Here is a 25192-nt window from a genome sequence, read left to right as displayed (position 1 = left end):
ATTCTCAAGAAAGTAAGTTCCATATTGAAACATAAAGGCAAAAGAGACAGTAAAATAAAATCCCTGAGAAAGTAATCACAATTCATTTAAATCTTCTCTTTTCACTTCTACTTTAATTAAAAAGACAGAAAACAAAGATATAGTTATTTCTAATTAGATATTAAGATGAGTGGAACCCATATTTGTTGCCTATCAAATCATTGTAAGAGCTGTAGACACAGCTCATGGGTACAGCAATATATATCTGTGTACATGAAGACCTTGCATGTATGAGGATATGAGTTTGATCTCCCACATCACACAAATCTTTTTTTTTTTTAATTCATCATGATTGAGGCCAGATAGATGGTACGAAAGGTACCATCTTGTTGCCTTGCTGTGGTGGCCTGGGTTTGATTTCTGGCACCCAGCTTGCTTACCAGAGTATCACCAGGAGTGGTCTCAGAGCACAGAGCCAGGAGTAAAACCCTAAGCACTGCTGGGTGTGAACCAAAGCTAAAAAAAATTTTTTTTTAAAAAGGGAAAAAATGTTTTAAGAACTTGCCATTTGTAATTTGCTCATCTATTTCCACAAAGCCTTTCCTTGCTTCTGAACAAAAAGAAAATCATATTATCAATAGTATAAATTTCTGTAGCTTTCTCTTAAAACTTTTTATCAACTATACTTCGTCTTGTTTTGTTCTTAATTTGAAAGAAAAATGTATCATCTACAATATATATGTCTTATATATCATTTAATCACAACAGCAAAACTCATTATTCATATACTAATGATACAAATTAAATGGTTATCCCAAATGAGGAAATAATGATTCAGGGTCAAATACCTGTATCACCCAGAGATGTCTGCCTTTTTTTCCTTTTTCCTTTTAGATATTTCTTTTTGTGGTGCTAGGGGTCAAGCTCAAGGCCTCATACATGCAAGGCCAGTGTTCTACTCCTGAATTACATCTCCAGTCCATCACTTTAAACAAAAATGTATTGAGCATTTTAACAGCTTTTTAAGTTAAATAATTTATCAAGTGCTTAAAATCTAAGTATTTCTTAGTTCAAACGAACTTGTGAAGGATAAACGAAGATACAAAGATGTTTTTATGTTGTGAATCTCAGTAATAAACTGTATTATTAATTCAAATAAATTTTAAATGGATTGCTTTTCTAGGAAAATATGGCATACGGTACTATAGTGTGCAAAATAAGTAAACTAAAGTGATGAACCTCTTATTTTATTTTTCCTCTCTTCCCTTATACAAATTGGATATATATAACACCTACCTTTCAAGGACCTCAAAGGTTTATAGGCCTAGAGTATTATAGCTACACAATAGCAACTCTTTACAAGCACTAAAAATCTCCACATATCACAGAGTAGAAGAAAGTAACATGTTCACTAAAACAACAATGGCAAAATTTTCCTACAAAGGAGAAAACAACAAAATTTAAAAGTAAAAAAATCTCATCTAAGTCATCTAAGTGAAAACACTTGACTTCACTGTCACACATTCGATTCAGTGAGTTTGATGAGAAAAGTTAATGGATCTAGCACTTTTCCGGATCTTGAACGATCTTAAACAGGGTTCAGATTTTAACACAGCATCACATAAGGAATAAGTTCCTCTCTGGAACAGAGACTTTAAATATAACTTGTTATTCGCTACACTATTATAGATGAAAGTCCATCAGTAGTTTATTCCTAAAATGAATAGTCTAGTTTGGGCAGCTTAACATTATCATCCTTCTCAGGAAGTAATGGGGGCAACCAGTTTATGCATTTCTAGTGAATACTTAACATTTTTAGCGTACTAAGTGTTATATATTTAACCTTTTTTCAGGTTAAATATCTGAAGTACAAACCACAATATGCTTCATAAAATAAGCCTATGAAAACTTCATGTTCTAGTATCTAAAAGATTAATAGCCCTATTTTTGAAAAGGTCTGAATTTAACTAAAAAGGGAAAAGATTTCTTGTGCTTAAAGTACTAAATACTTCTTTCATAAAAATATGGAAACAAATTTTATTTAAGTGTAAAACAATACAGAAGAAACCTAACTTAAAGAGCAACAATAATATTTACTAATGCAAGCTTACCTACACCTTAAGATAAGTGAGTTTAATTTAAGTTACATTATATGACAGCTTAAAGATTAATAAAACTTTAGCTTAGTCTGGGAAATAATATTCTGAAAAAGTAAATTTTTGTCTATGAATAGTACAAATTGACTAGCCATTTGCTTTTATTAAGACCCAAATGTGACTCTTTCCAAAATTATATATACAGTTGAATATATCCCCAAAATCTAAAATACTGAACTGTATATGATTAGTTGAGACACTTTGTTTTGGAGTGTAAATATTTACCTTTAGTTATTTCCACAAGTTTATATCCTGACTAACTTTTTAAAACAAAATAACAAGGTCTCCGTTAAACTATTAAGCATGTATATTCTAGTTTAAATGTTCTGGAAAAAATGTGCAAGACAATTCAAGTTCCAAATTATTTTATGACTGATTTTTAATGTGGATACATTTTCCATTTTAGAATATTTTTGTCTTGAAGACATTTTGTTTCCTTACATTTATTTGCATTATATTTGTTACATCCTCTGCTCTAACAACCCACAGAACAATTTCACATTCAGCATTTTAATTAGTCAATAATATTGTTCTGTTCTGACAACTTTATTAGTCAGAAAGTGTGAACTGTTTATCCCACAAAAACTCACAGCTTGCTAACTTGATAATGCTCTTACAAAATTCTTTCATGAATAGCATTGACTTTGAGACCATCAGAAGTATGTGACATGAATATTCAAGAACTCGACTTAAATCCTGAAAACCACAAATTTAAAACTATTAGAACTCTAATTGTTTCATTCGTTTGTTAATGAATGCCTTAATTATCATAAGAACCAAAGTCATTCTCTATCATAGCCCTTATCCTTTTTTCAAACAGCAAACTTGAACAAACACAACTGTAATTCTTTTAGGAATCTTTATTGAATTTTTTTTAACAATTTAATCTGCTGTATCTCAATGCAGTTTATTTAAAAACTTCGGTATAGTTTTATATAAACTGCAATCCAAAAAAGGAACTTACTTTGTCAAAGAAGTTATCTGAAACTGCAAATTGCTGTTTGGTTTTTGTTTTGTAATATGCAGAACAGTAACATGTAAGCATGCTCTTGGATGCAGGCGCTCCCATGTACTATGGAGTTATTCTGAAGAGCTTGCTAAGGTCTGCGGGCAGCTTATGGAATGCAATCATTTTCCCCACAATTTAGGTACACGAGAATAAAATGATATTTATGAATAAAGTTCGAGAAACCTTTCTCATAAAAGTTGAGGCAGCTTCTGTCGAATGCTAACTGTATGAGTACACTTATTACCCCTGAACTGTACTAAGAAACAGCCAGACACAGCCAGGACTCCGTGTTCATGCTGAACTGGAAAAATCCCTCCAATTTTTGTTGAGTTCCGAGAAAAGTAAGAAGGCAAAACACTACACACAGTTGTTCATGGCCTCACTGTAACAGACAACACTAAGAAACTTTACATAACAAGGGAGCAAATTCCCATCACAGCTTTCAAGCAAGGTCAGTGGTGTCTAGAGCTGAGTATGGAGGTGGAACAAAGCCTAGAAGAGGATAAAGCTTATGCCTACATCTCATGCACAGCCGTCCTTGCTCTGTCCTCCAATGCTCCTCAGACATCAGAGTTAGAACTGAGGTTTGTTAATCTGGGGTCCGCATTGATTTCATATCTGTAGTGATAACCTTCCATGTGATCCCTGCAGGCATCTCGAATGTTATGCATCCACTTTTTTATTCCTTTGCGGTTCAAATACAAAACCAGAAGGAAAATGGCACCTATCAGGGCTAAAACAATACCCAGGAAGACATAAGACGTCTGCAGAGACGGGGGAAGCATCGGGTCACAGTTCAGGTCCGAGCTGTTGAGTTCCAAGAGGACTCGATTCCTCATCTGCTCGGGGAACGCGCACGTGAGACTGGCTTTGTCCGGCACCACCTCTGTCTCCTTGAGCCAGGCCACCATGTCTGTCATCTGACAGTCGCAGACCCAGGGGTTGCTGTCCAGGAAGACCTTGACATGCGGCAGGCCTTGCAACTGGGCCAGGGTGCGATTGTGCAGGACCTTGAGGGCGTTGTCCTCCAGGTGGAGGCTCTCCAGGTGTGTCAGGTTGCGGAAGGAAACGTAAGTCAGGCTCACCAGCGTGTTGTTGCGCAGGTCCAGGTGCCTAAGGTCGGGCAGGGAAGCCAGCAGGTCCCGGGGCAGGTAGAGCAAGTGGTTGCTAGCCAGCTCCAGGCGGCGGAGCCCGCGGAGCGCCTGGCCCGCTCGGAGGGCCGCTGCCACCATGCCCTCGAAGCTCCGGTTCTCCATCTGGGCCGCGGGCGGCACGATGTGGTTCAGGATCAGGTCCATCAGCGGGCTGGCGGCCGTGAAACTGGCATTGCTGCCCGAGAAAGCCCAGGGGCTCAGGTGGACCAGCGGGTTGTGGCTGAGGTCGAGCTGGCGCAGGCTGGGAAGGTGCTGGAAGGCTCCGTGGCTCACCTCCCTCAGCCCGCTGCCGCTGAGGTTGAGCGCGGCCAGCTCGGCCAGCGGGGGGTGGCGGGCGAAGGCGTCGGGCCGCAGCGTCGCCAGCTGATTGCCGGTGAGGAAGAGGGTGCGCACGTAGTGGGGCAGGTCGGCCGGCACCTCCTCCAGGTTGCGGTTCACGCACTTGACCGTGCGCGCCGCTTCCGAGCACTCACACCGCGCAGGGCACTGGCCCAACAGCATCGGCGGCGGGGCGGACCCCGCGGAGGCCAGAAACGAGCCCGACGGGGTGGAGGAAGACGCTGAGGAGGGGAGCAACGACGACGAGACCCAGCCCAGGAGGACCAGCGCCAGCCGCGCCAGCCGCAGCCGCCCGTCTCCGGCGGCGGGGCCCCGGGCGCACGCCCCAGGCATCGCGACACGACTGTCCCCGGAGCTGGGCCCGGGCGGCGCCCGTGGGCAGGGCCTGGAGGGCGCGGGCGGCCGGAAGCGTCGGGTGCAAACTTTCCTCGTGGGAGCCTCGGGGGCCGCAGGGCCCGGAACAAGGCGCGGCCCACGCGCGTCCCCCTCCGTCCGGTCGGGGCGCTGCGCTCGGCGCTCCTCCCTCGGCTGCACTTTCAGGTCGCCGCCCCCCGAAGGGCACCTCCGTCAGCCTCTTTTGTTGGCGCCACGCGGGGGATCCGCTGCACGACCTGGGACAAACGAGAGAGAAAAGGCGCTAGAGGCTCGGCGCCGGTTGCAGCCCCCCCCCCCAACCCAACTCCCGAAGGGGACCCTGCCTTCGGCCAGCCAACTCGTCCCCGTGCATCCCTAAGACCGTCCTAGGCAAAGCCCAAACGGGCCTGGCCGCCCCCTCTCCACCCCAGTCCTCCAGACAAGCTTACCGAGGAGGTGCGCGCGCGTCCCGAAACCCCGTGCCCAGTGTCCCTCGGTCCAGACCCTGGCCCGTCCCCTCCCACCCCGCGGGGTTCGTTGCACGCGTGGGGCTCCGCGCGCAATCCCAGCCTCCTCCCCGCCCAACTTCTCCCTCCCGGGCCGCGGCGTCCCGAGACCGAGGAGAGGGAAGTTTCGGGTTACCAGAGTGTCCTTTGATGTCTTTTAGCGCCTCGGGGATTCTCGGCGAAAGGACGTCCCTCCAACAGTCGCCGTCAGCCCACGCCCCCCGCCAGCCCCTGGGATCGCAGAGTGGGGTGAGGTCGTCCGTAAAGGCCCGGAACAAAGCGGCGCGGGGCCCGGAGACCTACTGCACCGTCCAGCCCCGGTGGGGAGGGCCCGGCGCCGCCCCTTCTGCGCCCACGCCGCCCGCGCACCTCCGAGCACAACTCCGAGTTCCACCAGTGTGGCGGTCTTGGGTTCTGTTCGCACCCGGGCCCCTGGCCCAAGCTTCGCAAAGGGGAGAAAAACCCAGTCGGGGGGTGGGGGCGTGGGCAGGGGAGGGCCGTGGAGGGACTGGCCGCGCGGCGGAGCGCGGCGGGAGAGATTTGCAAAAGGACGCTGCGGGGGGGGGGGGCGGGGAGCCGGCGGGGGGGGGGGGGGGTGGCGGCAAGTCCGGGTTGCGCTCCTCCTCCTTTTGGCAGTCTACAAGCGATGGGTTGGAGAGGTAAGGAATCCCCACCCCTCCCCTTTGCCCCGCACCCCTTGGTGGCTCCTCGTTTTTGCATGCTGTAATTTACCTTGCACGGGAGCAGAACCGCTGGTGAGTCTCGTGGAATTCACCCTGATCCGGGCACCGCTGGCAGGAACGTGATCGATCTAGGCGTGACAGACAAAGCAGCGAGAAGCAGCAGCATAAAGAAATGAGCTGCAAGTGTACAGTGGCAGCAGCCAGACGCCCAGAAGACTGTAAAGGGAGCTTCTGAAAGTCTCCCTTTACCGAAGGGATATGTCTGCCCGGTTCGGATTAAGGTGTCAGGAACGCAGCCCACCTGCCCCGTCCCCGTACTTCGCGGATAGTTTAGGGAACTTGTGAAGCTAGAGACAGCCAACTTTAGGAGGGGGGGGAAAAAAAGTCACAGAGTCGTGGAAACAAGGTTCATTCTGGATTCATTAGCTCTTCTCCTCCCAAAATTAAAAGCAGAGGGAGGAAAGCAGCAGCCAAAGCATCCTAGAAACAAAAGGCAAATAGCAACAACGTGAGTCACCCGGAAAGCGGACCCGCCCCGCTCACCACATGTGGCAGCGGGGTGTCAGCGCGAGTCGCTTAAACAGAGAGGGTCGCGGGGCAGTGGGTAGGAGGGAGGCTGCCCACTTAGAACAGAAGTTTGGTACAAAGTCTGTAGCCTCAGGGGACACCCTGAAGGTGGGGGAGGTGAAGTGGTCGGAGTTGCGACAAAGAGACAGACTGAATGATTGATTCCTGGGAGGATGCGTTCATTCAGAACCTTGGGGTCCTGAAATACCTGCCCTTGCTCTCTCAATAACTCTAATCTTAGTCTGTCAAACAATTGCCCTGAACCCATGAGAAAGTGCTGACTTTCCCAGGCTTCTTCATTTTAAAGTGAAAAAAGACAATTCGGTTAAACGCAATTGAGAAATATGAAGATTTAGTCCTATAAAAAGAATTAAATAAGGAATGCTGAAGTTTCTGTTCAAGACAAGTTCCTTAAGTGTGAAGAAATGCCTCAGATTTCAAGTTCATACCTGATTACTTTTATGAAGAGAGTTTGCAGAGCCACCAGCAAAATACTGGCCCAGATATGACTTGGAGAAGCTAAAAACTGCAGATTTGTGCAAAGAGCTAGTTTTGTTAATTTGCATCTTCAGCAGATTTATTTAAATCCTTTCCCCCCCGTATTTTTAAATGTGTTCTGCAATGTGAATGTGAAACTCTTTGAAAAAAAAGGAATCTCAAAAGCGGTAGAATCTCAAAATTCTGTATATTGACTCTGGTGGTATAGTAGTTACATAAATTTATACATGTGTTAAGATTTGTAGACCTTTGCAAACCAAAAAAAGCCAATTTTGTGTATAACAGCTTTTAAGACAAAATTAATTGCTCATAGGAAAAAAGTGTAGAAGTGCTCTAGCATGATATTAATTGCAGTTCTGATCTAAACAACAATGACTGTTAAGAAGACTGAGGAGCACTATAGAATTCAGAAAGGTAATATATATTGTCGTCTGACCACCTAATTAACTTGGCAATAGAGATACCAGTAGTTTGAATCATCATCTTGCTTTTATTGGTAGTATCATCATCTTGCTTTTATTTAGTCATTTTACAAATGAAACAATTGGAACTGAATAAGTAACATTGACAATATTTTACTTGTCAAGTTCCCCAGTACTGATCATTTCAGAGAAACTAACTTGTATTCTTCATATCAATATTTACGGAGGACCTATCACTGAAAAAAACTGAGGCAAAAATAAATTATATAACTTGTTTAAGTGAGTGGTAAAGAGGGGATCAGCCCAGATTTGTCTGACTCATAAATATCCCACATTCCACCTTTAGGCAAGGTTAAGTAATCTATGCAAAATCCTGCTCCACTCAGTTTAGACAGAAGCAAAAATCTCAGGAACTCTGTCCTCCCTTACCTCTCTCTTCTACCCTGCAAGCACAACTGGTAGTTGGTTTCTGAATCAGGACCCAGAAGTTTGTTTTCAGGCTCATTTCTAACTCCATCAAATACCTATTTACTATGTGACTAACCCTATCACACTTACCACACATCTCTGTGTCTTATGCTATAAAATAGGACTATTTTTAATAATGATAGCTTTCCCATGATAATTGAGATAATTTATCACTCTTACAAAATGAACAATTATTATTGTGCTCTCCTTAATTACTCTCCATCTTGCCATTTATTATGCACTTACTGTGTCTCACATAACTGTTAGTGATAGGAACCCAAGGATAAATAATTTTAAAGTCTCCCTAAGATAGAATTGGCAGATTTAGAAAATTTTAAAAAGTTTTAAGTAAACATAAAAATACCAGTTAATGCCCAGCGAGAGAGATAGAATGCCTGCCATAGACAGAAGGGGTTGGTGGCTGTGAAAGGGAAATTAGTGACAGTGGTGGTGGAAAATATATACTGGTGTAGGGATGGGTGTTAGAGCATTGTATGACTGGAACCAAATCATGAACAACTTTGTAACTATGTATCTCATGGGGATTCCATTTTAAAAATGAACTTCAGGTAAGCAATAACTACTTTTTAATATAAGCATGCCCCATGTAACTTTTAGCATGAGTTTCAACAATAACAACAAAAATTATTTGAAATTCTAATTTAACTGGATATCCTGAGTTTGATTTGGCCACAAAGAAGTTCATGACCTAATAGGGAGACAATAAAAGGCAGACAAAAACAAAAGCTTCCAATGGTGAACATTTGAGTGCAATTTGGTGTGTGTATCTTTCCAGTTTCCCCTCTGTATATGTCTTTTACTTTTGTTTCTGCTATTTTTGTATGAATGGTATCATAGTAAATGTACTATTCACGTTTCTTATTTTAAAACAACCACAAATTGTCCTGTCATATGCATAAATAGGCTTACATTTTTGAAGATTTAACTATTTCACACTATTATATCACATTTTTAACTGTAAAGTAAAGATATGTCAATCTGCAACTTTTTAAAGAAAATTTCTTTCAAATGAGGAAAGCTTACTAGCATCAGTTCTATTTGAATTGTCTTAAGCATTTAATTACCCTAAATTATCATACTTGTTTTACTCCTGATAGCTTGGTATTTTTGTGTGTGCATGATGCTATTTACATGCTCTAAAGCAGGACAGAGGATTTCAGAGCACATTTTTCCTCATTTATTCTTCCATTTCAAAATGAAATAAAAGAAGGATCTGAATGTCCTAATGGAGAAGAACCAATTTAGTGTATTTCAATAGGTCACTTTGTAGCCTCCAGGAAAATGTCTCTGCACTATCATTTATTTAGCAAATTTTTTCTACAGGAACCATTTTTCTTCTAATGACCCAAAGGAAAGTCATTAGTAAATTATTGAAATATTGCTGCCAAATCCTGGGAAGGCAGGGAATAATGTGGTATTAAAAAATGATGGGTGATTATAACCACCCTCACAGTAACTAGTAACGAAAAGCAATACAATTCAGCAGGAATATCAAGATGATTTAATACTAGTTAATTTTGGGCTTTGCTTTAATAAGCGAGGGTTTTTTGGAGGTGTACACACACGTATGAAAAATATCAAAAACATCTAACTTAAATCCAGTTATTGCTGAACACTAACTACATGTGTCATAAAACCATGAACCTACACTGAAAAACAAAATAATAAATCGGATGGTCAATTTCAGAGGGAAAGAGCTATTACTGGGAAAAATATATATTTGTTTTGGGGCCACACCCACCCATGTTCACAGACTATTCCTGCTTTGATGCTAATGGTTATTCCTGGCCACTCTTGGGAGACCATGCTGGGCCAAGACTCAAACACAGGCTTCCTGCTTGCAAAGTATGCTTTTTAGCCATTGAGCTATCTCTCTGGCCCAGGGGGGGTGAGGTGAGGCGGTACTTTTAATTGCTTGATATTAAATAGAAAATTTCTCAGAAGCTGAATTCAAGTTACTTGAAAAAGAAGTAGACTTTTGATCTGAGATAAAGAACTAAAATGAAGTATAATAAATAATGATTCAAAAGGATATTTTTGTCTCATGAGTGAATGCAAGGAGAGTTGGAGCTTGTAAAAAAAAAAATAAAGATGGGGCTGGAGCAATAGCACAGCAGGTATTTGCCTTGCATGAGGCCGACCCAGGTTCAATTCCCCGCAAATCATATGGTCCCACGAGCACTTCCAGGAGTAATTTCTGAGTACATAAGCCAGGAGTAAACCCTATGCATCGATGGGTGTAACCCAAAAAGCAACAAAAAGTAAAATAAAATAAAATAAATGAAGAAGCTTCAAAATTCACCATAGAGTTAATGAATAAATACTAAAAGAACCATTTAAAATACTATTAACGGAAATGATTAAAATGAATGGAAATATATATTATTCTTCAAGAATGAAAAATATTGGAAACTTAATAAAAGCAGTTATACAGTAGTATGCAGAATTCTCCAAAAACATAAAAGTAGAAAAGATATACTACTTTAGTTCAGTAAACACATTTTAAAGCCTCTACCTATTTGATATAGTTGAGATTTTAAAAAGGAGATGGTGAGAAAAATCTCTTCCATTAGACAACATAATCTTGGGGATAAGATAAAATGAAAAAAAATCAAAGATTAAGGATAGAGTGGACTGTCTGTAGATAGAGCTACTATCCAAAGGTAGCTCCACTGAAGAAAAAATGCATAATTTGCCTTTTGAAATAATAGTAAGAACTTGTAAGATTTTAAAAAATGGGCAAATTGGTGAGAACACTCAGAGAACTTGTTCAGTTCTAGACACTATATGGGAATGATATGGCACATATTGGATAAAGTGGTACGAAGTCTTTTTGAATACAGTAGAATTAGATTATCGCCCTCCATTCCAATAAACTTTGACTTTGTCTTATTGCTGTGATGTCACTGAAAATTTTCATCCAGGGAAAGACATAAAATGTATGTTTTAGAAAGATCACCATTGTAGTATGTTGAAAGGGTGAACCAGGGAGGACTGAGGAAAGAAAGAGACATTGAGAGATAATGAAATATAAAAGTAAAGTAGTGTTGAGACCCTCTACTCCTAACAACTATGATCCAAGAGGTCTTCTAACCCATTTTGGCACCCAGAGCGGCTTCTTACAGAAATGCATCTGCACTGTGAGCTGTACTACGACTATGTGCCGCCTGGGGAGGGATTTTCCCTCTCCACCTTGTTTTTCTGCTTGGGAAAATGGCGGCGGTGACATCATCCACGTGGCGAGAGCCACCCCCTAAGACTTCCACCCAGAGGTATGAACTTTGCAATATTGTGGCTCATAGGCGATCATGGGAAGGGGATGTTACTGGCACGCCCTCAACCCAGATAAGATCCAGAGCTGCTGCTCGCAAAACACCCTCTGCTCCTAAAGACTATGATCTCAGAGGTCTTCTAACCCATTTTGGCATCCAGAGAGGCTGGTAAGCTACCCATGGTGCATTCAATATGTCAAAAACAGTAACAATGGGTCTCAAAATGGAGACATTACTGGTGCCCGCTCGAGCAAATCAATGAGAAACGGGATGACAGTGAGAGTGACAGTTCTTACCCAAGCTGGGTTCTGAACCAAAACTGGAATTTTGGCCAAAAATGGAAGCAGTTGGATTGGAGTTGGAGCCACCACCCAGGGTCAATTAATTTCAATTAACTTTAATATAGTTCAATAAATGTTTGTTAATATGATTTTGTGTATGGTATTTGTTTTGTCTTCCAAACAGAGCCACCTCCAAAGTCAGAAATGTTTTTAAAAAAATTTTTGATCCTGGCACATTGACAGGAATCTCTTGCATGTCCGTGGCAAAAGTCAGCAAATAGGCTTGAGCCTATTGAGTCTGGATAAATGATTCCAACTTCTAACAATCTATTGTATGTCTTATCTAGTCAACTAAAATAGATAGATCAATAGGTTGCTTGCTACCACTGCTTAAAATATTCAAAACCAATAAGTGAGTATTTGTCAGATTTAGAAAAGACTCAGATCTGCATATCAAAGTGATGGGAGAAAGAATGCTGGATATTTTAGAACAGAAAAATATCACAGTAAAAAAAAAATAGAAGTTAAAAAATTTTAGCTGGGAAAACAAAATCAAGCCTGAATAGTCTGGAGTCGAGTCAGTGTTACATGCCAAAGGATGTTTAAATCAAAACAAAATTCAACACAAGAGTTATTGAGATGAGGACCAGAGAGAGAGTTCAAATGTTTGGAGCATATGCTTTGCATGCAGAAGTTCCTGGGTTCAATTCAAGGCACCGCAAGTCTCTCAAGCACTGCTGTCAGTGAACATTTAGCAAGAAACCTGAAGTAGCTTCTAGCACCACTGTGTTTGACCAAAACAACAAAAAATAAAAGCATAAAAGAATTGTTGGTATGATAACATTTGCAAGTAATGATAATTAATATATTTCTCATGACAGCTTACAACTAGTATGGTAGACACACTGAGCAATAAATATTTGATACTGAGGAAGTGTCTTGCCTTTACAACCAATATATCTTTCTTTGTGCAAGCTGCCTGAATATAATCATGCATATGACATCTGTATAATATAGTAGCTAAAAGATACGGTTTCTTTCCATTTTTGATAGACATTGTCAATACAGAGATGGTTGTAACACTTTGTGTTCTCTGCAACAATGTTGGAATTATTATCACTTTTTATGGTTGCTAATTTTGAGCATGAAAATGTAAGATTTACATATATAGCTCTAATATTTTTAGATTATAAGTGGTGATGACAATTTCAATGTTTGAAAACTATTCACATTTCCTTTTTAAATACATCTGTTCATGTCTTTTACCTATTTTTTCCAAGTTTTTCCTAATTGATTTGTACTTATTAGACAGATTAATATTTTATTTATTAAATTAAGGATACTCTCAAAAACAATAGCTTCTCTTCAATAAGGACAATAATAACATAGTTCAACTAGTCCACTACAACAATCAGTGATAGAGCTAGGAAGTCTTCTTGAGATCAGAATAAATCTCAGAGACTGACTTCAAAAATGACCCTTGTTTAAGTTTAGTTTATTAGCTCAGGCTACCATAACAAAATTCTATAGGCCAAGTAACACTAACAATATAAGTTTATTTTTAACCATTTTGGATCCCGAGTAGTCTAAGATCAATGTTGTCACTAGAATAGGTGAACCATGGCTAAGTGAATGCAAACACTGTTGAGCACCACAGCCAAATGATAAATACAGCAAACGACTGTGTGATTCCTGGCAAACACTACAGGTAAAAACGTGCAAGCACCATAGTCAGGCATATGTCATCACAACAACAACATCAACAACAAAATTAACAATGAAGGAAAAAGGAAAAAAGAGAGGGGAATAAAATAAGTAAAAAATATTTTTAACTCTTGGTCTCTTCCTGAGATCATAAAATGCTTTCTAAATAAATAAAATGATTGGATAAGAGAAGAATGAAGAATAAACAGTAAAATAAGTGAATAAGGTTCCAATAATTATAAAACACAATCAAAATAAATGGTTGTTGCACTATAGGAATGCAAGAAGGAGAAAAGAGAAAATGAGGAAAGATACCTATCTAAATAAATAATGGCTAAAAACTTCCAAAATCTGAGAATAGAGAGGTGTATATCAAGATTCCTAAAGCTTACACGTCCAAAAAGCAGATTAAACCCAAGAGGATACATTAAATCACTTTATAATAAAACTGCCAAAAATTTAAAACAGGGCTAGAGAGAGCACAGGGATTATGGTTCTTGCCTTGCGTGTGGCTGCCACCAGAAGACCAGGGAGATAACTCTTCAATATAACACTTGTCTTGCATGTACAAAACCCTGGATTTGATCTCTGGTACTACAAACAAATATACAGAGAATGCTCTGCCCAGCAAATCCATCTTTCAGAAATGAGAGTTCAAAATTTCCCTAAACTAAAACTGAGAGAGTTCAGGATAAAAGGCAAATTATTAAATATTAGTATAGTTATAATAATTTTATAATAAATATACAACATAAAAAGGTATGTTATAATAGCATAAACATAAAATAGAAGGAAAATATAAAGGTAGTGATTTTATATATGATCAAAATTAAGTTGCAGCTTAAAATAGATTATTATAACTATAAAATATTCTATGAAAGCCTTATAGTAACCATAAAACATGAGGGATCAAAACATACCACTGCTGGGCCAGAGAGATAGTACCAGTGTTAAAACACTTATCTTGTATATGTCCAACTGCTGGCCAATCCCCAACACTATAAAATCTCAAAAAAATTTAATATGATGACAACATTAATTATTTACCTGTTATTTTACTGGAAAAAGCCTTTGTCATGCTACTTTATTTTTTTAACAACAGTACAATATTATTTTCTTATATTTACAATGTTGCTACACCATGCCCACCACCAAAGTGGCAGGATGTGTCCACGACTGTTTTTTTAGTTACTTTAAATGTAGATTAGTTAAATTTTCCAGTCAAAGATAGTTGCTGAATAAATTTCTAAAACAAGGACAACTTTATGGAGACAGTAAGAAAATAAATAACTTCAATCTTGAGAACACACATAAGCTCAACAAGAAAGTATAGAAGACTCTCTATATAATAGAAACAAACAAAAAACTTATATAAGAAAACAAACCTTAACAAGAGACAATGAAGTTCATATTAATAAAGAATCAATTCAACAATAAGGCATAACGAGCATAACTACATACACATCCTTATTGAAGCACCTGTCTTAAGCACATTTAAGAGATCTAAAGACAAATATAGACAGTGATGCAACAACAGAAAGGGAATTTACTATCCCACATTCAACATTGGCTAGATAATTCAAACAGAACAATAATACAGGAATACCAAACTTAAACTATATTTTTACCAAATGGACCTAATAAACATATACAGAACATTCTATTCAACAGCAACAAAATACATTTTGTCTCAAGCACATTGAACATTCTGTGGGGAAAATTATATTGCAGATCACAAACACCTCTTAAATTTAAAAAGACTGAAATCACAAGTATTTTCCAACTGAAATAGTGTGAAACTAGAAATCAATAACAGGAGGGAAGCTGAAAATGTTAAAACTATGTGAAATTAAACAATGCACTCTTGAGTAGAAAGAGAAGAAATAAAAAAGGAAAATAGGAAATACCTTTATATAAACAAAACTAGAAACACATATAAAAAACTGTAGCTAAATATACTACACCAAACTTCAGTGCCAATTTAATCATCTAGTAGTATAGAAATCTGAAAAAGTACAATCATGACCACATCAGCATATTTTTATAAAACTGCCACTAGAAAAATATGCTTTGCCATGGGCATCCTCTGACTCACTATGCTAAACAACTGTAGCAACAACTTAAAAAATTTAAGGCTGGGGAGTGTGACAGAGGTATTTCTTGTCACATAGGAACTCTTCGGCATGAAGACTCCTCTAGGCGAAAGTTTTAGGACTTCCTTTTCAGGGATAGTTGGAGGACTTTCACACTATCTCTATTCTTTTAGTCAGCTGAAATGTCAATCCTCTTTTCTGGTATTAATGAAGATAGATAACTGCTCTGAGAATCTCATCAAAGTTCCTGCTATAGGTAGCTGGGTAGAGGATTGACAGCTTTCATTTCCTAACAGTATCAAAAAAGCACTTTGCAAACACCATTTATCCTTCTGTGCTGTCTCCAGTGTGACCAACAGGGTAAGAGCATTGATAACTTCACTCAAGTAAGATGATTTAAAGTAATGTGCATTGAAGAAGCAATCATATTGTAGAAAAGCAATGATATTGTAAAAAACAATATGAAATATCAATAAAACTCTTTTCCAAATAAAGTTGACAAGTTTTAACTAGAAAAGGGAAAAGCCACTTAAATAAAGCAAAGACAGAAATGAAAGAGGTATTACAACTGACATAAGATACAAAAAGTAATAAAAGACAAATAAGAACAATTACTTATAAACAAATTGGGTAACCTAGAAGAAATAGGTAAATTATATATATGTACCTATATATACAAATATATAAAGAGGAGGAAAAACTTCTAAATCATTTTATAAGGTCAAAATTACATTGATAATAAAGCCAGACAAAGACACTATAGAACATGAAAGATTTATACATCAAAAATGATATAATTATTAAAAGAAATAGAAGTGAACAAAAAGAATATGAAATAATATTCCATGTTCATGGATTGAGAGAACAACATTGCTAATGTTGATAATGACAATTCCTAATTGCCAAAATCACTATACCACCAAAACTTTTTTACAAATTTAACCAATTTTTATTAAAATTCCTATGATATTCTTCAAGGACATAGAACACATGCTGTAGATATTTGTATGCAGACATAAAATTCCCCAAATAGCGAAAAAAATGAGAAAGAAATGGGAGACATTGCATTTGCTGATTTTAAAATATACTATAAAGCTATAGTAATTTTAAAAAGTATGAGACTGGAATAAATAACACTTTCAGACCAGTGGGAGTCCAGAAGAACACATTCAGTTTTATGAAGAGTTAATCAACAACAAAGGAATTAAGTGCTTTAAGTGGAGAAAGAAAAGCTTTTTCATAAAATGGTGTGGAGAAAACTGAATAGCCATCTTTAAAAAGATGAAGTTGGATCCCTAATCCACATTATACACAAAAAATTAGTTCAAAGTTGATTAAAGATCTTGATCTTAGACCAGAGTCCATAAAATATTTTAAGGAAAACATAGCTAAAACTCTGCAGGATATTGGGGTCAGAGAACTAGCAGAGGAGGCAAGGTGCTATCCTTGCATATAGCTGAACCCTGTTGGATCCCCCACACCGTACATGGCCTTCCAAGTACTATCAGGGATCACCCTGTGCAGAAAAGTCAAAAATAATCCTGAGGGTCACCAGATGTATCTGCTATGTCCCCTCCTATAAACCAAAACCAAAACCAAAACCAAGACCAAAAATCTCTGCAGAATATTGAGCACAGAAGTGTTTTTCTATGATTAGAGTCCATTGGAAAAAAAAAAACAGCAAGCAAAAACAAAAATAAACAAATGAGACTACATAAAACTTAAAAAATTTTGCATGGCAAAAGAAACTAGGGCTAAATAAAATCACCCTACTGAAAGGGAGAAAATATTTGCATACCATACAGATCATAAAGGGCTAAAATTTAAAATATATAATATACTCACAAAGCACAACAACCCTATCAAAATACAGAAAGAGGAGATAAACAAACACATCTACAAAGAAAACATCGAATTGTCAATAGGACTATGAAAAAGTATTCATTATAACTTATTATCAAGTAAATGCAAATCAAACAAAAATAAAATCCAACCTCACAACAATGAAAATGACCTTCGTTTAAAATACTAAAACAATACAGTTATTGAAGGGAATGCAGTGAAAAAGAATCCCTCACTCATGGTTGGTGGAAATATTATCTGATGCAGTCTCTATGGAAAAAATAGGAAGACTTCTCAAGAAATTAAAAGAATTATCATTATGACTCAAAAAGTTCACTCCTTGGCATTCATACCAAAATAAGAAGCATTAACTTGAAAAACATATATATATATATATATATATACATATATACATACATATATATATGTTTTGAAAAAGCATTAACTTAAAAAACACGTACATACCTATGCTCATGGCAGCACTATTTACAATGGTCCAGACCTGGAAACACCTCACGTTCATGACAGATTGTGTGGATAAAATAGTTGTGGTATATTGGGGCTGGAGATATAGCACAGCAGGTAGGGCGTTTGCCTTGCACGCGGCCGACCCGGGTTCAAATCCCAGCATCCCATATGGTCCCCTGAGCACGGCCAGGGGTAATTCCTGAGTGCAGAGCCAGGAGTAACCCCTGTGCATTGCCAGGTGTGACCCAAAAAGCAAAAAAAAAAAAAAAAAATAGTTGTGGTATAAATGGACAATGGAACAATCCTCAGCTGTAAGAAAGATAGATTACTTCACTTCATTGCAACTTGGTTGGAGCTAGAAGTCCATGTTAAGCAAAATAAGGATAAAAAAGGATAAATACCAGAGAAAGAAAATGAGCAATATCTAATGGCAATATACCACTGACCTTTGAATTTAGAACTAAATTACAAGCAGAGTCATTGGGGGTTAAAGAGGGAGAAGAGAAACTAGGTCTTAGAGACATTGGTGGTTGTGGAAGATGAGCAGCTGTACATTGTTGACATAAACACTATCTCAATAATCATGTTACCTCAAGTACCATAATACAAGTTTTTCCATGTACGATTCAAAAAAATCCCTCTACTGTACCACAAAGTGTTAGGCATCTAACATGATTTGACTTTATGTTTGCTGGAAAGATAATACGGTGGGTAGGGAGCTTACCTTGTATGCAGGCAACCCTGTGTCAATCCCCAGCATTTCACGTAGCCCCCATTGCACTGCCAGAGTCCTGAGTGCAGAACCAGGAATAGTACCTGAGCATTGCTGGGTGTGGCTTAAAAAGTAAATAAAATAAAAAATGATTTGACTTTAGAAACCATACTTATATTTGATACATTCTCTTATGTCGCTCCTTATTCTTTATTCATCTATGATACACCTTGCCTCTCATTTCATTTGTTAAACACTTTTTTATTACTACTAAAAACTCCATGAGATGCTTTATGTTACCTCCACAAACTAGATCAATACCATAGAAGTATCTTTGTACTATATTTTTCCTGCCCTATTTAATTCAACAGTCCAATATAGGAAACTAATATTGAGAGATGTAGATCCTGCTTTCAACGTCTTAATTTGTTTTGAGTTATAAGAGTCAAGTTGATTTACATTTGCATTTTGTGTCAGTGGACCCTACTTTAATGGTCCATTTTCCCTCAAGGTCTGAATTAATTTTAATTCTGAATTGCTCTCAGATTATACAAGGGGTTGGAAGATGCTGAGATTGTGAATTAATTTAGTCTTAGTTCTACATATACAAGCATGTGAATTTGAAATTTATTTGCATGATTGTGGTTAAAAATTAATTAGGACCTGATTGCAATGCATAGAAGCGGAATTAAATGAAATATAAGGAAGTATTATGGTTAAGAGAATAGATTTATGCTTAAATTATGGTCTAACTTCAGCTCTGCCATTTATTGCTTCTATGGACAGGTCAGTGTACTTCTCTATGTCTATTTCTTCATTTGAAAAATGGGAAAATACACTTGTATATACTGCAAAACATATTTGTGAGTATTAAATTAGGTAAAATAACTAAAGCACTGAGACTATGCCTGGCAGATAACAAGCACTATATACATATTAAACAAAAAATAAACTTTATGAAAGTTAGATGCTTATCTATTAACCTAATACATTTCTGATGTTTTATTTCTATATAAAAAAATTATTTTAAGTAAGGACCAAACATGATGGTCTCTCAGTATCTGTATTGAAAACCATAATGCCAAAAAGTGAAGAGAGGGTGAGAGGATATCATCTGCTATAGAAGCAGGGGGTAGGGTGGGGTGACAGGCGGAATAGTGGGGACATTGGTGGTAGAAAATATACACTGGTGGAGGGATGGGTATTCAATCATTTTATGACTGAAACTCAATCATGAAAGCTTTGCAACTATATATTACAGTGATTCAATTAAATGAATAAATACATGCTTTTTAAAATAAAAGCAATTAATCTAGGGCTAGAGCAATATTACAGCGGGTTGGGCATTTGCTTTGCAGGCTGCTGACCACAGTTCAGTTCACAGCATCTGATATGGCTTTCCAAGCATATGCCAAGAATAATTCCTGTGTACACAGCCAGGAGTAACCCCTTACCATCTCTGGGTATGATCCAAAGCACAAGAAAAAAAAAAGGGAAAATTAATTTAATACAGGCAATACAATGAAGTATAGCACCATCGTCCGGTTGTTCATCAATTTGCTCAAGCGGGCACCAGTAATGTCTCCATTGTGGGACTTGTTGTTACTGTTTTTTGGCATATTGAATACGCCATGGGTAGCTTGCCAGGCTCTGCCGTGTGGGCAGGATACTCTTGGTAGCTTGCCAGACTCTCCGAGAGGAACAGAGGAATCGAAACCAGGCCAGCCGCATGCAAGGCAAATGCCCTACCCACTGTGTTATCACTCCAGCCCACAATGAAGTATATGCACAATAATTAACCTCAAAATTGGTGTTTTAGAATAAAGTCTTTGGTTAAAGCAAAAAAAAAAAGATAATGGAAATGAATCAAAAGTTTTAAACTAAAAAATTTGAATATGGGCCTGAAAGATAGTACAGAAGGTAGAATGCTTATCTTGTACACAGCCAACCCAGGTTCTATACCCAGTACTCTTTATAATCCCCTGACCCTAGATCCCTGATTGCAGAGCCAGGAGTAAGCCCTGAACAACACCAGGTATGGTCCAAAACAAAAACAAACAAACAAAAATCAAACAAAAAATTCGAATACACAGGTTTAGGGACTAAATAAATGTGGAAGATCTGTAATTAATGGCTCAATAATTTTTGCCTTTTTCCATATCCTTCAGCTGTATATTTATATATACTATGCTTAAAGGAAAGGAAGTGCAGAAAGAGAAACAAACTTTGAGAGAAAGATAATGAAGTTGATTTGGATGTATCTAGTGTGTAATTACAAAACGTGGAGATGAACCTGGAGCCCAGGAGAGAGGAATGCTGGAATTAAAGTGAGAAGACTTTTGAGAACATAGGAATTAATGAGCTAATTCGGGAAAGATATTTCAAAAAAAAGAACAAATTTTAGATTAACTCAGCATCTAAGAGAGAGCAAAAAAGAGTTTGCTGAAGAGATAGAACAGTAGTAGGGCACTTGCCTTGCATGTGGCAGATCTGGGTTGAATCCCAGAACTCCATATGGTCCCAGAGCCCTACCAGGAGAGATTGTTGAGTGCAGAGCAGAATGTAAGCCCTGAGCACTGCCAGATGTGGTCCAAAAGACAGAAAGAAAATAAATTAAGAGAGAAAGACAGACCACAGACAGACAGACTTATCTGTGGGACTTAAAGATGCACAGCAAGGTAGTAACAAAGGTCAGAAGGCAACATAATGGGAGACCTGATCACACAATTGAGTTGGCCTGAGAGGGAAGGATCATGGGTGCTTGGGAGAGGAAATACACTGGTGATAGTTGTGGTGTTGGGATTCCATGCAAAATCCTTTGTAAACCACAGAATTTCAATTTAAAACTAAAAAGAGAGACAGCAGCAAAAGAATAAACCAACAAAGTAGTAAAGAGCAATATTTTTTGAATTCTATGGGAAATAAAGAATGGAGAAAGAGCCCAAGATATCAGATGATAATACAGGAACACTGAATAGGGAACAGATCAGAAATAGACACTGCATATGATGATTAGACAATAACTGGTTGCATCAGTTGGTAGATGAAGTGTGGATAATAACAATGAGTTAAACGTTGCTATTTTAAGCAATAGCAATGTTTCAGGACTCAACTAGAGTCTTTATGTTTGTCAATCACCATTTTCTTACTTGTTGGGCAACGTGCTTATACTCCTTCAGCTTCAGTGTTCTTATCTATGTCAGTTCACTTTGTGAATAATAAGTTAATTAGTAATAAAAATAAGATTACTTTTTGTTAAGAACAAAAGAAAAATTAGTCATAAATTCTTTTTAAGAAGTCTTAAGTAAATGGAAAGATATGCAGCATTCACTTGAATGTAAAAATGTCCAAGAAGATTCTTACAATCTTAGGTGGAAAGAGCTTGAGCATATTTTTTAGGCAGAAAGCTAGTAATTAAGTGTTTAAAATAATAATAATAATACCAATATAAGTGAAAGGTTCTCTGGAGAAAAATTTCTCATAATGAATAAACTTCACAAAGAGATAATGTGACAAGTTCAATTAATCAATAAGATGGAGCAATATTTGAATTGAAGCATTTTGGATGAATCTAATTTATGAACCATCTACAGTTTGTTGGCTGTTCTCACAGAATGTTTCCTCCACGGAATGCTTTCAATTTACAGTTCTTTACCACTTCTAAAATAAATGTGCCTTCTTGAAAATTGAGAAATGTGCCTTCTTGAGAAATGTGCCTTCTCTGAGACAGGTTTAGCCAAATGGAACACCATTTCTTTCTAATAGTTTTTCTATTCATATGAGAATTGGAAAGATGAGAAGGTGAGGAAGAAGAAGGGAAAGGAGAGAAGAGAAGATGGGAGGGGATAGGTGGGGAGAGACGAGGAGCAGAGGGGAGGGGAGGAGTTAACAAACCAGGTAACCAGTCCCCCAAACAGATCTCAGAGGGCAGCACTCATGGCTACTTTGTTGACCACAAACCCAGTAAAGAAATCAAATAGCGATATTAAAAAGAAAAATGGATACCAGTGGCTCCACAATTGTTGCAGGAATGGTGGGGGTGGGGAAAGCAAAATAGAGTAGAGGACAGAATGCTTTCATCTCAGTGGGTAGCTTAGTTCAAAAGACAGGAAGTCCCAACACTGTTAAAATGTGATGAACCATTTTGACTGCCTGATGCCACTTTGAGTTTTGTCAGATCACCACTACACTTGTCATGCTAAAAGTTTAGAAAATTTTAACAGCTGCCTCTTCACTAGGGTTGACTCTGCAGGCAAGTGAAAAGGATTCTTTTAGCTTAATTCTCCAGATTGCTCTAAATCTAGTACTTCACGCAAAGGCGCTCTTACCTCCTGGTGACAAGAAAAGTGAGAAGAGTGTACCTCACAGACTTTTGCAGCAGGACCAGCAAGCAAAGTCACTTTAGTCTCCTTAAAAATTATATAGCTTCTCTGGTTTCCCTTTCTTCTTGGCCATGAATTGTAAGCAGGATAAGAATCTTAAAGGCCAATACATGCTGAGTTGCTGATGACTGATAATGGTTTATTATGATATTCCTTCAGGCTGTTTACATTTGCACAAGAAAAAGCTTTGACTCTGAAGGTAGGAATTTTAAGTACTTGTAGGACTCTTGGGAAGATGTGTGAAGATTTTGGACTCATAGCACTTCACCAATTATATCATATAAGCAACATCCTACTCTCAGCTCCGATAATTCTTGCCACTCCATATATATATATTATATATATTATAAAATATATATTTTTATATCTATCTATCTACATGGGCTGGAATGATAGCACAGTGGTTGGGCATTCGCCTTTCACATGGCCGACCTGAGTTTGATTCCTCCGCCCCTCTTGGAGAGCCCGGCAAGCTACCGAGAGTATCGAGTCCACGCGGCATAGCCTGGCAAGCTACCCGTGCGTATTGGATATGCCAAAAACAGTAACAATAAGTCTCTCAATGAGAGACGTTACTGGTGCCAGCTTGAACAAATCTATGAGCAATGGGATGACAGTGACAGTGACAGTGACAGTGATCTATCTATATATATTAAAGAGCACACAAAGCTCAACTTCTAGCGATATGTTAGTGATCTCTTATAGAAGGTCTCAATGGCCCCTGGGTGAAATACAACAATCTTTATACTCTTTCCTCTAAGAAAATTTTTTGTAGCATTTTCAGCAGTTTTTCATAACAAACAATACAAAATCTATTATTTCTGTTCTGCTTTGGGGCAGGTGTTGGAGTTTGGGATGGAAACATCTGAAATATAGTGGTGGAAAGGTGTTATGGTGGTGGGATTGGTGTTTGAATATTAAATGTAATGAAATATTGTGAACTACTTTAATACAATTTTTAAAAATTAAATAAAATAAAAAATAAATATTGTATTCTATAGTCATGTTTCTTCAGGTCACCTTTAGAAAATAAGAATTTTCACTGATAGGGCTGGAGCAATAGCACAGCGGATAGGGCGTTTGCCTTGGCACGCCGCCAACCCAAGTTCGATTCCCTGCATCCCATATGGTCCCCTGAGCACCATCAGGAGTGATTCCTGAGTGCAGAGCCAGGAGTAACCCCTGTGCATCTCTGGTGTGACCCAAAAAGCAAAAAATAAATAACTGAACTTCCTTTAAAAAAAAGAATTTTCACGGATAAAATTTAGCATATAAAGTACTGAATGCATATTTTGTAGGTAGTAACATTTATAGAAAAGTCTAATAACTCTTGTCTCTTTCTTTCCATTGAAACACTATAAGATACAGAGTTACAAAAGCTGTCCATGGTCTGGTTTCAGTCATATGGTGTTTCAATACCCATCCCTTTACCAATGTACATTTCCCACCATCAATGTCCCCAGCTTACTTCCTGCCACTCTCCCGCCAGCCTATCTCTATAGCAGGCACTTTTCTCTCTCGGTATTATGGTTTGCAATACAGATACTGAGAGGTTATCCTGCTGTTCCTTTACCTACTTTCAGTAAGTAGTTCTTATTGAGAGTGATCATTTCCAACTATCTTGGTCATAGTGGTTCTATCTCTATCCCAACTGCTTTCTCCCCAGGCTTTAAAGGCAGGCTTCCAACCTTGGACCAAACTTCCTTGTCCTTTGTTTTTATTGTCCTTGCATATTAGTCTCACATTTTGCTTTTTTATATCCCACAAAAGAGTCGAATCATTCTTTGTTTCTCCCCTTCTGACCTATTTCACTAAGATGATACTCTCCATGTCCATCCATTTATAAGCTTATTTCATAACTTCCTTTTTCCTAACAGCTGCACAGTATTCCATTGTACACATGTACCACCATTTCTTAAACCAGTCACCTGTTCTCAGGCACTTGAGTTGTTTCCAGATTCTGGCTATTGCAAATAGGGCTGCAATGAACATAGAAGTGCAGATAGAATTTTGCTTTGTATTTTTTGACCCCCGAGGTATATTCCCAGAAGTGGTAATGTTGGGTCCTATGGAAGCTCAATTTCTAGCTTTTTGAGAAAAAAGGCTTCCAAAATGGCTGAACTGGTTGGGATTTCTACAAGCAATGAAAAAGAGTCCTTTTCTCTCCTCATCCATGCCAGCACTGGTTGCTCTTGTTCTTTTAGATGTGTGCCAGTCTCTGTGGTGTGAGATGATATTTCATTATTGTTTTGATTTGCATCTCCCTGATGATTAAATGATGT

At 38.5% G+C, this 25192-nt stretch overlaps 1 protein-coding gene across 3 annotated transcripts; it reads right to left on the bottom strand.

Annotated features, from left to right (window-relative positions):
• Positions 1 to 2980: 2980 nt before the first annotated feature.
• On the bottom strand, positions 2981 to 6594 carry TPBG (trophoblast glycoprotein). Of its 3 annotated transcripts, none has more exons than XM_055136977.1 (2): positions 6230 to 6594; positions 2981 to 5248 (listed from the first exon to the last, which is right to left on the bottom strand). In XM_055136977.1, the coding sequence occupies exon 2, from the start codon at positions 4968 to 4970 to the stop codon at positions 3705 to 3707; it is 1266 nt and encodes a 421-aa protein (XP_054992952.1). In that variant the 5' UTR covers positions 4971 to 5248; positions 6230 to 6594; the 3' UTR covers positions 2981 to 3704. The 3 variants fall into 3 exon arrangements, with proteins under 3 accessions (XP_054992952.1, XP_054992951.1, XP_054992953.1); XM_055136976.1 differs by lacking the exon at positions 6230 to 6594 and adding an exon at positions 5634 to 6023; XM_055136978.1 differs by lacking the exon at positions 6230 to 6594 and adding an exon at positions 5441 to 5560.
• Between the last annotated feature and the right edge of the window lie 18598 nt (positions 6595 to 25192).

Source organism: Sorex araneus, chromosome 4 (assembly GCF_027595985.1).
Source record: "Sorex araneus isolate mSorAra2 chromosome 4, mSorAra2.pri, whole genome shotgun sequence".
In the NCBI taxonomy this organism is placed as follows: Eukaryota; Metazoa; Chordata; class Mammalia; order Eulipotyphla; family Soricidae; genus Sorex; species Sorex araneus.
This window is presented reverse-complemented; position numbering and strand designations above follow the sequence as displayed.